General features: G+C 34.0%; 1 protein-coding gene across 1 annotated transcript; it reads right to left on the bottom strand.

Moving 5' to 3' along the window:
• Positions 1–427: 427 nt before the first annotated feature.
• On the bottom strand, positions 428–13,826 carry LOC124638860 (adenosine kinase-like). Its single transcript, XM_047175986.1, has 6 exons — positions 13,609–13,826; positions 12,433–12,594; positions 11,976–12,119; positions 7,452–7,647; positions 4,653–4,823; positions 428–4,274 (listed from the first exon to the last, which is right to left on the bottom strand). The coding sequence occupies exons 1-6, from the start codon at positions 13,638–13,640 to the stop codon at positions 3,909–3,911; spliced, it is 1,071 nt and encodes a 356-aa protein (XP_047031942.1). The 5' UTR covers positions 13,641–13,826; the 3' UTR covers positions 428–3,908.
• Positions 13,827–14,504: the final 678 nt, after the last annotated feature.

Genomic DNA, 14,504 nt, shown 5'->3' with positions numbered 1-14,504 from the left:
AATTCCTGACGCTTTGAAATTTGATCCCAACCAAGTTATATACGAGTCAAATATTTAAGAGGAACTCGAAATGAGGTGAGCTATTTAAGAAATATCATTTCTATCTTACGTTTCAATACAATTGTGAAACAAACTTTATTTTCGAATATATTGTTTGAGTACTTAAGACATAAAAAAGTACCAATTGTCCCAAGAATAAGTCGTGCTTTTGTTCTTGAAAGAGATCAAGAAGTATATGGCAAGTTGTGTTTCTGAGGCAAACCTCATAATGTGATGCAGTTTTATTGTCATTTCGATTCTGTCACTACCACTAGCTACAGAAATACTCGGTGAATCTGTCCTAGTAACTATATTACTCCAACTTAAACTAGTGCGAAAAAACTGTACTACAGAGGCTTAGTACAGTTTTTTTAATAATACACAAGCCTTGATACAAAACATGTTTATTAGACAACAATAATACAAATATAAGTACATCACAACTGCTATATGTACACTTACAGGGCACCAAGTATTAAAACAAAAATAAAACCTGGATGCGTCATCTGCAAACATCAAAACTGTATCAATGACAGACTATCTACACGGATCACAAGAAGCTTCTCAAAAGTACTGCATACCTTGAAGGATTTCATCATTTTAGAGATATACAGGTGTATGCCTCTATTGGGCGATGAGCAAGATAAAGTCCCGGACTGGGACGTACATATTGTGCGATATGCTATAGTCTTTTTAAATTCAACCCCAAATTGACATTATTGTAACAAGTACGTGTTGAACACGTATTTTTAAATTACTATTGTATAAAACAGTAAAATGTTGCTTTATTTCTTTGTAACTTGTATTTAAGAGTTTATTATTGTTTTGTTTAAGTATCTAAAATCTATGACATGACTATGTTTTTATTTTCAAACATTACATTGACTTTAATCATACAAACAAAAATTTGTAAGGATAATGTAAAAGTTTTGAACATGATCTTGGTACTGGTTGCCTAAGCTGTATAAAAGCTTCAGGTAGTATGATTGCCTGCAGTCATTTAAGTGTATTTAAACCGAAAAAAGCCAGCTCTTAAGAATGTGCCATTTAGATTATATATGTCACTGTAAGATTACAAACATCGTTAGATTACAATCTATCTCGAGAGATTGTAAACTGTCGAATTATTGTGAACCGTAACATCTGATAGCAATTTAACGCATTATTTTTCGCTATATTATAATCTATCGATGAGAAATTGTCAAATTGTCAACTGTCCGAAAGCTCTCCCTGATTGGTCAGTCTTTTTGTAAGATCGACCAATCACGACCAGCCGTTCTGTTCCCATGGAGTTCCCGTATACTTTTATATAACTAATTCTAAAGATATAAGTTATTTTCAACAGGAAATCAATTTATAATCACGAAAACACAGTTGTTTACACAATCGACAACAAACGAAATAAACAAACAAAATGGCGGGAGCGGCGGGGGCACATTACGTTCTACCAATCAGGGCGCAAGATGCATTCCGTTCTACGCCAGTTGACAATTTGACCGCTTTACATTGATAGATTATAATATAGCGAAAAATAATACATTAAATTGTAATCAGATATTACGGTTCACAATAATTCGACAGTTTACAATATCTCGAGATAGATTGTAATCCAACGATGTTTGTAATCTTACGGTGACATATATAAGTTTAAATTTTGTATGTCTCTGCTATATCATGAGACAACAGTATTCCGGATGTTTGGAATTCGAATGTGGGGCCAAAGCAAACTTGATAAAGCCCGTTGTATAGTTATATTTTTGATTGCTTTAATTTTGAGACTGCTGTAGCCTTTTTTTTGTAAGATCATTTATTTGTATAAGTTGACTAATGCCATAAAATACATATGTAGTTCTTGATCAGTAACATCTTCATAGTTTATAATTATCATTGATTTGGATCTTGGTCAAAATTTAAAGTGCCCAGAGGCCTAGATTAAAACTAAAAAAAAAATTTAAATTGTTATTTTAAGACTGCTGTTGGCATCTTTTTTTTGTAAGATCATTTATTTGTATAAGTTGACTAATTTCATAAAATACATAGTTCCTGATCGTTGACATCTTCATAGATTAAGTATAGAATAGTAAGTTGCCCAGAGGGCATGATTAAAAACTTTTCATAGAAAGTAAGTTGTTTTTGTTACACAATTTATAACGAATTTTATGATTTGAATAAGCTGGAAATTAAAAAATATATGAATTTCACCAGGTCTGTAAAACATACTTTTTCGCACAAACAAGTGTATATTTCTATAAAGTTCGTATTGCTGCGACGATCCAGATACTATCGTGAAAAAGGAATGGTGCTATTTGACTTTATAGTTCACTAATATAAGTTTTACCAGTTAAAAAATAGTCCTGCATAGACACAATTTTCCTCAAAATCATAGAGCCTTGCTCAATAAGGGTGTTAATACAACTATAGTGGATAATTCTAGCAAAGTGAAGGCACACTATTTTTACCTAATTTTATCATTGCAAATTTATTCTATTACATGGTTAGTTTGTTGATATCAGATCTATTTATAATACTATTACATTTTGCTTGAGAATACAGCTATTAACTAATAAGCCCGTTTTATATTCGAAAATGTTATTGATATGCTGATTAGTTGTATGTACCATTGTGTACAGATATCAACCTAGCTCAATCTGACAAACTTGTTCAATATATTTTCAACCTTATCACAATAATGGAAGGTTAATGTTCGGTTGGTAAAATTTGACAGATTCGGGTAGGTTGACCTGCTGGCATATGTACCTTTATTACAACTGACAAATACAGAACTTTCACAAATAAGTATAGAATGTTTATAGATTTCACAGTCATAATAAGTTTAACAAATGTTAAAAATGTAAATTAATTAACACAAAGCTTATTTGGTCACACCTATCACAGTTCCACTGGATTGGAGTATGGTAAACTTATCATTTTACTGAAACTGGATTCGAACATAGATCACATTCAGCTATTATAAACTAAACTTTATTTGTAGTCTATTATTGATTTTTTTTTATGTATAGCCAGCAACAAAGTTCACACTATTATTCGATACACTGCTTTTAAAATTAATTTAAACCTTGATATTTATTACAAAACTATAATGAAAACTTTTGCAGCTGACTTTCCTGGGTGTATATCTGGATGTGCAACCATTAACGAGGTAGTTAAGAAGTGGTGGTATTGTGGTGTGCAATTTTAATTCTCAGTACATATTTGATCAAATTACTTTAAAGGATAACATTTGTTCAATAACGTTGAACATTGTGTAGTGTTACGCAAATTAAGAAATAGAAATGGTCTTCATCATCAAACTTATTTCGATCAAATATACATCGGATCGAATTAATGCAATACCACCATGAAAAACTCAATAGCCAAAACCGAATCTAGAACCTACTCCTTTTTTAGAAGTTGGCTAAAAAGTATAGCTATATCAACCATTGAGCGATGTTCTGTATTGAAGTTGCAATCCACATACACCTTTATATTCGAGAACTTTTATCATCTGAGCGTAAAAAATAACAATAGCCCTAAAGATTTATTTAAATACAATATTGTGCGTCACTATTATTTACCTGCACTATGTACATTATTGCCGTGTCAAACTAATAGAAGAATTAGGCTTCACGGTTTACAGGACACATGGAGAATCCAGAATATTTATGTATTTAATTTTTTTTTACAACATTTTATATGGTTTCCAAAATATCTAGTGTTTTGGATGACTATTTCGTGAGGCCATTCGATGTACTTATTTCTGTGAAATATCAAATGAGTCATACTCATAAAGACCCAATTTAAAAAGTGACCCAGATTCTGCAAAAAACAAGTCCATTTCTCATGTGTCCCTAAACCGTGCTTTAAGCTAATTAGCAATCGCAATATCCACTTGGGCCTTGAAACGAGCACCCTGATTGCTGTATAATATATCCAGCCGCGTATATGCCACAATTCACGCAATCCTTGAACGATTTGCCTCTAACTACTTGACTTAAGAATCCACCAGTGAAGGCATCCCCAGCCCCATTGGTATCTACAATTTGGCTCTGTGCCAAGGGCGTTACTGGGACCTCTTCCGTAGTTCCGTCACGTGCTAGGATCACGTTATTTGGACCCCTGGTCATGACCACTACTCGGCCTCTGCTGGGGTTCAATTTGTTAAGAGCGGCTAATTCGAGGGCAAGCTCTACTTTACCAGTTGCCATTCCGAAGAATTTTGTGAAGCCTTCCATTTCCTGTAAAGATGTTAAAAGATTGTCATTTATTAAGGCTTATGCAGTTTTTGCAATTATTCTGGTACACTATGTGAGCCAGATCTTCAAATAAAAGTAAAGTATAAAACATACAGCCCGTTGAAGTATGTATGATGTCATATGTATTCACTCATGCATATACAATATGGATACATACTATATTTTTTTATTAGTTTTTATTTTTGTAATCAAAACGTATAGGTATTATTTTATTGTTTTTGTCCACATACAATACGAACGCTGACATCTCTCTTAGAGGTGGGTGCAAGCGGCTGTGACACAATATTCTTTCCTAATGCTGTTAACGAAAGCCACTTTTGTTCCAATCAATATATTTGTAATATTTAACCAATAACTTACCACATCGTTTCCGAACAATATGTCGACGTAGGGCAGTATGTCTTCTAGCGGCTTCTTGTAGAACTCGAGCACGAAGGGCGCGCTGATGTTGAAGGCGAACACTTTGCCGTCCTCGTGCGCTTTCTTCGCTAAGATCATCACCGTCTCGGGAGACACGGCCAGGAAGAAACCCTGGAGAGTACAGGAACATCACGTTAATGGTTGGATCTTGGTTAACTAGATAAGCCAAGGCCCTTGAGCCCTAAAAGTATGGAAAGTTCCATTATATAGAAAACATTGAAAGAATAGACAGGTTCAGGAATACTTGGGACTTAAACCATTTCATGACAGAAATAACTTATGCATTCATCATGAAGTGATCAATTAACAGATACCAGTGGCGAGGCGTCCTTATAAGCCGATTCCCATCGGCTTCCCTTTCGAATTTCAAGAAAGGAGCATAAGTAAAAGTTATAATATAGGTATAGGTATAACTAATATAATCATTTAAACCACACAATTTAAATATGTAGGTATAACAAAACGCCTACCACCGTAAAAAAATTGTGTATAAATTACTTGAAACATTTTGCTCCTACTAAACAAGCCGGTAAGCGCCTCGGCTTCCCCCTCCATACAAAACTACGCTTGCGTGACGTCATCCAAGCCGCGCCGCGCGATGTTCGCAAAATATGGGCGAGCGGTAAGCCGGCTCACGGAGCGGCTTCCAGCCAATCAAAACTCGCGAGTGAACGAGAAAGAACGCGTCAAGAGTAGAGTAGCTATATCTATCTACGCGCGAGTGACAGCGCTTAGAGCTCTCAAACATGTAAACAAACAAATCAGACAAATTCACTCTCATTGTTCTTATTTTGTTTTAGATAATATCATTAACAATTTATTCGTTGTATTACTTAATTGAATTTATTAGTTTGTGTATCATTTATGATTGGGAAAAAGGCTCGGAGGATGATGAGTTTGTGTATCATTTGGAAATAACATAGTTCGTGTTTGTATTGTGTTGTGAAAATAGAGAGACCTACGTTGAAATGAGTTATTTTGGTAAGTAGACAGTTTGCATCAGGTTTCTTTTTAGTGTACCTACTTTTAAAACTTAACTAGGATAGGATTGGTCGCATTAGACTGTTTTCTGACAGATTATTTACTTTAGGAAGAAACTTGTTTTTCAAGGATATGTTTTGAGAATAAAAACGTGTTATAAAACTCGGGCACGCCGCACGGGTAAATTACTAACGTCGTGACGGATTTATGAAACATGAAATGTATTCCTATACGATAAATATCAATGGCTAACAGGCCGTTGTAAATTAAATAAAATGTATTGTTTCTAGTGCCAACTTTTCTCAGATTCTAGTAGTTTATGGAATAAAGTTTTATAGATATTAATAATCTGCAGAATTCCTCGAGAAAACATGTTCAATCAAACTATCAGTCTCTCAGTCAGTGCTAAAAGGTGGACTGAGAAATTACCTCCATTACCTCTCCCCCCCGTTCCTGAGAACCCCCCCCCAGTTTTTTTTGCTGCGGCTTCCCTATTTCAATAAACCACCCTTCGCCACTGACAGATACCATTATCTTTACCTTCAAAAATAGCTTATGGCTTGAGTATTATAGTTCGGCCATTCAGAGAATGCGTTCCTGACACGTCGCGATTGAACTGACGACGTAACTTTGCAATGGCGTTGCAGTTACGATAAAAATATTTTTGCTGGTTGTTTACCGTTTTAACAATTGAGGAGCATTAAAACAACATTATTATATCAATAATCAATGAATGTTATAATTTTGTGCCAAACTGAGTGTCAAATAACTTGGTAAACAATATTTTTCTAAATCTATACTGCGCTATTACAAGGTTATGTCAGCGGTTTATATTTTGTAGTGCTGTGCTAAAAATAACAGGCAAGTATCGTAATCTGTTCTTATACAGTTATAATATAAAATAATACGTTTTGATTTTCTTTTTAAGAATTGGAAAATAATGGACTATAAGACTTAATTATAACTTTTATGAAATATAAAAATAAAACTATGACCAAACCGCATTTTTATACTTAGATTAAAAATGGTAACCCCAAATGGCGTTATGGGCCGCCATTTTGTGACGCTAAAACAGTCGTCCGTTGTCGTTTCGTGCGCATAGACCACGTTTTTCAAGTGTTTTCGATCTGTTTTTATTTGATTACCCGGCTTTTGTTAGACCGAGATATCAGGATTGATTCTGTTATTGATAATAATATAATTATACATGTAGGCGAAGATGATGATGAAGACACCACCTCCTCAAGCAAATCGGAGTCTGATTAATATTCTGTTCGCACATTCAATTCAATGTACTTGTAACAAAGAATAAATAAAACAATTTTATTATATGAATATTACCTTTTTTTGGTTTCCACTTAAATAACTAAAATATAAAACAAATGATTCCGCCAATTTAAAACGAAAATAATCTTAAAATAATGCGGCGGTTCATTTTGAAGGAACGGTAACGAACTCAGTGTTATGTTGTGCCCATCACTAGTCGTGACTAACTGATAGGTGTCAGGAACGCATTCTCTGAACGGCCGAAGTATAATACGATTAATACGCAACTTCGATGATATATAAGTTCGATGCCCGGATTGCGCCATGCGCAATGTTATTGCAGATATACAGCCAGCTAATTACAACCTTTTTTATAGTCCCACTGCTGGGCACAGGCCTCCTCTCATACGGAGAAGCATTGAGCGTTAATCACCACGCTTACTCAATGCGGATTGGTGATTTCAGACTTTATAGTAGAGACTAATGACTCACCGACACATAAATGAGTTTCGCCTGCTCAATGACGGCCATGGTCTCCGGCTTTTGAACATGGTCAGGCGTGAACTCCTGGGCGGCGGCGAGATTCGCGCACAAGGACCGGTGATTGCCCTGGTCCGTTAGGAGCACCGCACAAGTACCCGTCGGCTTCTTATCAGTTACCTGGTACATAACGTTCACTCCATCTTCTCTGCGGACATCAAAGTTGCTATTTGAGATTTTGGACTCTACACCTGTGGTTAATGCTAAAATTGCACTGTTTGCGTTTTTGGTGAGAGCCAAATAAAAGATATCTTCTTCTTCTTCTAGATATCTTCTCTCTCACCATAGTGATACTTATAAAAGTCTACGAAATAATGAAAAAAAAAGGCTGAAAACTGTTTGATGGAGTCAGTATAAAAAAAGGAAAACTTATCTATCTTATATAAATGTCAATGAATAGCCTTGATATTAATAGGTCCCTATTATTTACACGTTCTTTATGTACAGTCAGCACCAAAAGTCGATGAACAGAATCAACATGACAAAACACCTATTCACAATAAAATGTAATAAGTTATAGTCGCAACTAGGAAACAAAATAGACTGTACACCAGAAACTTACAAAAGTCGTTAAACACGAGTATTTCAAAAGTAAGTCGATGAACAGAATCAACATGACAGTTGATTCTGTTCATCGACTTTTGGTGCTGACTGTACCTGCAATGAATATTATAATTTTCCTCTTGACACAGATTTCCTTTACTGACTGAACTAATCTAGAGTTTTTTTTCATCATTTTTCTTTAGTTTTTTGAAGTTCAGCAACTGATTATCAAATAATCTCAGATTTATTTGCTGCTAAGATAAAGAAAAAGTCCTTAATCGAAGGTCATAAGCCTTCGGAAACTATCGTAACTATTTACTTACGATCGATGTAATAATCCTATTTATCAGCTTTAAAGACTTAGAATTTCTATTAATCGGATTAAGCCTACGTTTTGGCTGGTAGGTACGACATTCTGAAGTGTCAACTCATGAACACAGAATGAAGCAGGAAATGCTTTATGAAAGGAAAATGGTACTTATGCGTATGAGTTTTTCCCGTCTTGGTGCATTTTCCTGTAGCATATACAAGCTGTTGATTTGCATCCGTGCCATATTCAAGGAGGTAATTATGCTAATGATTCTCGACCCAAATCAATAAAAAAAATCGTAATTTTTTTTCTTTAATTTTTTTTTCGGAATTCCGTAAATGTCATCTAGCCTTATTTAAACTTGGCGCGTATGTTACTGGCCTTAAAACCGTGCTGCACCCTCACACAAACGCAAACACAAAGCATACGCAACGATCACTCATAAATTTCATTCATAAAATTGGATTACTTCTGAAATACCACGACATTACAATGACAAAAAAAGCAGTGCGTATTACTTATTTCCCATCTACTGTAATTCCAATCGATTATTTACGTATTGTATGTCCTCCTCCTGAACTATGGCACAAATGCAAATCAACACCTTGTATAACTAGCTCTTATTCATTGTCCTTGTCTGAGTTCGAATCAGATTTAGGTTTTCAGCGGTCTTTCTGTAGCATTTTAGAGTTAGCGATTAGGTAGATAGCTCCTTAAATAAATCGAAACAACTGAAAATACAATTTTTAGAATGAATCATAATGCAAGCCAGCATTGAAATATCTATATAGGATAGTGAGAGATCTTTAGATAGACGGAACTAAATACGCAGTTAGTAACTAACCTACCCACTTGAGACTAAAATAAGCCATTCAATAATCAACCTTATTTTGAGAACCTTAAAGCGAATCGCGCTCAAGGATGGATGCGACTCAGATCATAGTATCTGCAGAATTAACACTGCGCATCCTAATTAACTATTCTATAATGCTGTTAATTATTTACAAGTACTATTCGTACGTACACGTAACCTATGTTGATTATTATGTAGGTTTCACTAAGCGACAATTATATTATTGGCCTTGATTTTTCAGCATTATAAGAGTCTTGTGATATACACGAGACTGTATCAATTCGCTATTGTTTGCAATGACCATTAATAAATTCATAGCCACGGTAACTACGTCGTCAATTGAAATGTAGACTCAAGATTATCGTTTTCTGTACTTTGTGCTCTTCTCTAAATTTATATTTGTCCATTCATTCGGTTACGGTGAAATGTATCTAAAGGGTACGACTTATTTATTGATTCGATAGAATAGGCATCAATTAAAAATTTAATCTAGGGAAAAGACTGAACAACAAAACTAGGAGTTGGTATCAAAAAGAGGTAGATAAGAGCAGACTTGAAAAGTATGTTTTAATGCTTCGGCAAAGCAAGCAATCTTTTTATTTGGATTACTTCACTAGACCACTACATTTCCGTACCCACGCAAGCTATTATAATTTATTTTAATAAGATACGTTTGCAGCTACCTACATACAAAGTCTAGTCGTTTCAAAGAATAAGATAGTATCAGAACATAGCGACTCTATGTAAGCATTGTATTGTATGAACAAACAGATATTTGAGATAACTGCGAGACAGATAGCAGAGGTGAACTTTATCACGAAGGAAGTCGGGATCACCAGCTATACTTCTTATTCTTACATCAGCACTCGTAGATAATATTTGACATACATATACACGATATTTAACATATATGTAGGTACATATACACGAGTTTCTTTTGTCTCAGCAACGATCTATAAGAGGTTTATATTATTTCGTGCCAAAATTGTGCACAAAGTTATGTCGAGTATTTTTGTAGCGTGGCATGGGAATAAAGTTGTAGGGGATTCTACAGCCAAATGACATTAGAACCGATTCCAAATCAGAGTTTGTAGAAAATTTTCCAATAATATTATTCTGAAAACCACACCAACTTTGCCCAAAATTACTTTGCGGGTTGATTTATTCTTACTCTTAAAAACTACATTTAGGCATACGAAATCAATAACTCTGTTTCTAATCTTAAGAGTTATTGTAACTAAATCACAAACCACGATATCAAAGAGTAAACCTATGCTATATTTCGCGGTTTAATGCGATAGGCAGTAGGAGCCTATAAGTAGTAGGTAACGGCCTTGAACCATTTCAGTGAGGCCTACGAGAAGATAAAATTATTATCAAATCTTTAAAGTTAGAAAATTGTATTTGTCGCTCCATTGATTGACACTATCTGGACTTAACGGAGATTAGGAATATGATAGATGGCAAATCTTATATCAGTGGTAATCTGAAGCTTTGAATTACTACGTTTACTATAAAAGTTTTAGGTATTGTAGCAAGTTACAAGTAGTTCTGTTTCATGGCGATTTAATATGCATAAATAATGTCGTAAAGCCAGTTATTATTACTTACATATTATAATAGATAAAAACTCAGTTTTAATTCGACAAACAGGGGCTTGATTCTGCTAATTTAATCATGTCAATTGGATATCAATAGCAGTTACCTTAAGGGACATTCTGCTAATAATATAGGACCAATCGTATTCAAATGACATTCCATTGGTTTGCCATTGGTAGATATATAGCGTAACCTACTCTACAATCCTATTGCAATCGTAAATCGATTGCAGACAATATGTTTCTAATAGTATATGAAAGTAATAGTTCATTATGCCATTACAACTTTTGGTAGAATTTGAATGGCAACACATATAACGATTCAAATGAGAGCCCATTACAATTCGAATAAAATTCAATTACGGCTCAACTTAAGTATTTGCGGAACTCCTCATATGCTTCAATCGTAATTGAGTCGTGATTGAATGTCAGTTGGATATCAATCGTATATCGCTAAGTAGAATTAGCAGAATCAAGTCCCAGGTCTTCACAAGCCGTTGATTAATTAATATCTCTATAATATTCGTTTACGATAAAGAGCAATAATAACATAATAATTATCATGTAACTTTTGTTTTCTTGCAGTCAGAAGGTGCCCATGTTATTACAATTTAGGGTCAAACCCGAGACGGTCAATAAATATGATGATAATATTATCTGTATGAGAGAATTAACAAAGTCTACAGTTTCGAAGACTTCTATAGGCAAATCTGAAATAACTTCAGGCTCTCCAAGATATTTTGGGCCGTATTGAATACGTAAAAAAAAGTTAAACGCGCATATCTCGCTATGTAGATATACTGGACTTAAAAAGATACTTCTGTCTAATCAACTTACTTACTTCCTTTGACTCGTAAAGCGATATATTCGTCGTGACTTTACTTTTTCAATTATCTCATAAGATAGGCACTTGTGACTTTGCATTAAAACAACCTATTTCCTTTTCTTTATCAACGTTAAAACTGATTAAACCTTCGCAAAAATGAATTTTGGATGGCGCAATAAATGTGCCCATGAGACGAAAAAAGAGCTACATGGGAATTAAGAACTTTCGTTATTTTCAGGGTTTGGTGGTATCCGTAAGGTAGTCTGATAGTCCGTCTTGATATTAACTTGATTATTAACAATAAAAATTGATTGGTAGTGTTTTTTTTTTTAATGTAAATACTCACTCAGCTTTACTCCTCAATATCTGAGCGTATTCATCGTCTCCGACGCAGCCGAAGTATGTGCACACTTTGGGCCTCTTCAGAATCCATTGAGCGACCCTAACCGAGTTCTGGACACTTCCTCCGGCTATGTACGTCGGGGTGAACCTAGTTAAGGAAGTTGAAATTAAATATGTGGTCATTTATAGTTTAAAGTTGTTAATGTGTTTATAACTTAAAATGGGAAGAAAATAATTTGTGCAATATTTTTCAATTGGAGTTAGGAAATGTTTCTAAATTAAAAACTGCTACAGGCCCCATAGTTGATATCTAATGATTATTCTCAATAAAGCACTGACTGTAGATATCTCTATTGGCAAGTGTAGCTCTCGCCAAACTCAATGGCTTTCTCCAACAAAAGCTGAAGTGGCAGGAGGTCCCATATAACTTTATATCTATTATCTACATGGCACATACTTACTTCTCAACAAGTTCTTTGTACAGAGGCCAGTGTTTCTTCTCGGCCATCACAGCATCATTAGGATTAAGATCATATTTCTTCAGAAAATCATTGTCAACAGACACGGAGATGTCCAGAAGAGGGTTACCTACACCGAGCATCATATTATCATGAAGCTCACCCCTGTAACAAATTAACAATAATTTTGTAGGTAACCCAAGAAAAGGTTTCATATGTTTTTTCTGTAAGCTTTATTGCTCATTACTGGTACATTTTGAATTTTCATTATTTGAATAATTAGTTTTGAAAATGTGAAAAATCGTTTATTGCCAGTAATAATACAATATAGGTTACGCTCTAGATTCTACACTAGGATTCCCTGTGTTGTGTGGTAATTATATACATATTTCATGGTAATTTATTTTTTAAATACATATAATAAAATTTCTATCATCACTCCTGTACAAGCTATTGCTTCGAACATACAAAATTATACCAAACCTTCTTGGAAACTCACATAATAAATAATCAGTAGCACAATATTAAATAATGACATTATATCTGGTATATAAAATTATTTAACTATGAGAGCATAAAAAAGAATTTAGATTTTCAAGTGGCTTAATTTTTTTTCACTACTTTTCATTACAACATTTTTTTTTATCTGAGATATTTACTAGACTCTATTAAAACCTTACAAAAAAAGAAAGTACTTTATTTATTTATTCTACAATTTTAGATTTTCAAATAATTTAATTTCATTGCCATTTATTTTTAATAACTTTACATGCATACGTGCATATATCGCACATAGTTATTTTAAGATATTTTTTATTCAAAACTATTTTAAAAGTTAAAGATATAGTGTTGAAATAACGATATTCAACATTGAATTTTTGAAACGTAACATAACATCAAAAGCACATGTTGATTAGGTCAGTGGGACGTCTTAGGGGCGGAGTTTTATTTATTGCGAATATAATAAAACCTGAATAAAATGACACTAAAATAAATTCCGCGAAAAAAATACGAAAGCCGATAAGTAGCTAGTTCATGAAATTATCGCTTTTTGTTATTACTTATCTTTAAATTTAAGTTTATGAATCAGTATCGAGTTACCGAAGAGACGTTCCGGCGAATTAACCAAATTAAAACAGTCGTCAGAGGAAGTTATTATTATGGCAAAAAATATCTTACCCTTTAAATAATTCCATTATGTAACTCTCCATTGTGTAGTCTTTTAGCACTTTAGAATTAAAACAATGTGAACAATTAGATTTTCCGTAAAGTGGTCAACAGTCAAGCAAATTCCTTTCGAAAAGATATTACCGCATGTTTTTGTTGATACTGTTTTACAAAATGTGTTCGCGGACGGACCACCAGCAAGCGACCAAATGACAAATGCCAACTACACTTCATATTTGACAGAACAAAAATGTGGGAAAACTTTGTTGCCTGATGGAAATATTGGGTTTTGGAAGATATTCTCGTTGTGACCGACATATTGAGGCTCAAGGAAGTTGAGGTTGGGGTTGGGAAATACAATGAAAACCGGATTATAATTTCGTTACTTCTTAGTAAGTAGTAAAGTGGGCAACGAAGCTCAAAAACGAATAGTTTATTTATTGAAATTAGGCTATTTCTGTTCCTGACCCTGCCAGATTCAAACCCGCTGTTCCTTCTTAACTTTTGCACTACAGGTAAGTTAATGAGTTAATCAAAACCTTTCTATTTTTGATTAACATTCAAGAATATTTAAGACTAAACTGTTACTTAAAAACATTTATACAATCCACAGTGTGTTTTGGACTTCCATTTTGGTGTGAATGCTAAAAATCCTCTTATTTTCATATAACGTGCTGGAACGCGATAGTTAATGGCCTCCTTGAAATATAATCATAGACAAGAAACAAAATTATTTCTGATGGTAACATTTTCTTTACATTTGAACAGAGGAAAAGCAAGCATGGAAAAAGGATATTGCATAACTACGTTAAATATATCGTACTCGTTTCACCGTACGAGTTATCATTAGAGCGAAAGAGATAGATACAATTAAAATACAGGCAGCCAAAATTTTCATTTATTCTAAA

This window comes from Helicoverpa zea, chromosome 18 (assembly GCF_022581195.2).
Source record: "Helicoverpa zea isolate HzStark_Cry1AcR chromosome 18, ilHelZeax1.1, whole genome shotgun sequence".
Classification (NCBI taxonomy): domain Eukaryota; kingdom Metazoa; phylum Arthropoda; class Insecta; order Lepidoptera; family Noctuidae; genus Helicoverpa; species Helicoverpa zea.
The sequence above is the reverse complement of the archived record's forward strand: the minus strand, read 5'-3'. Positions and strand labels throughout refer to the sequence as shown.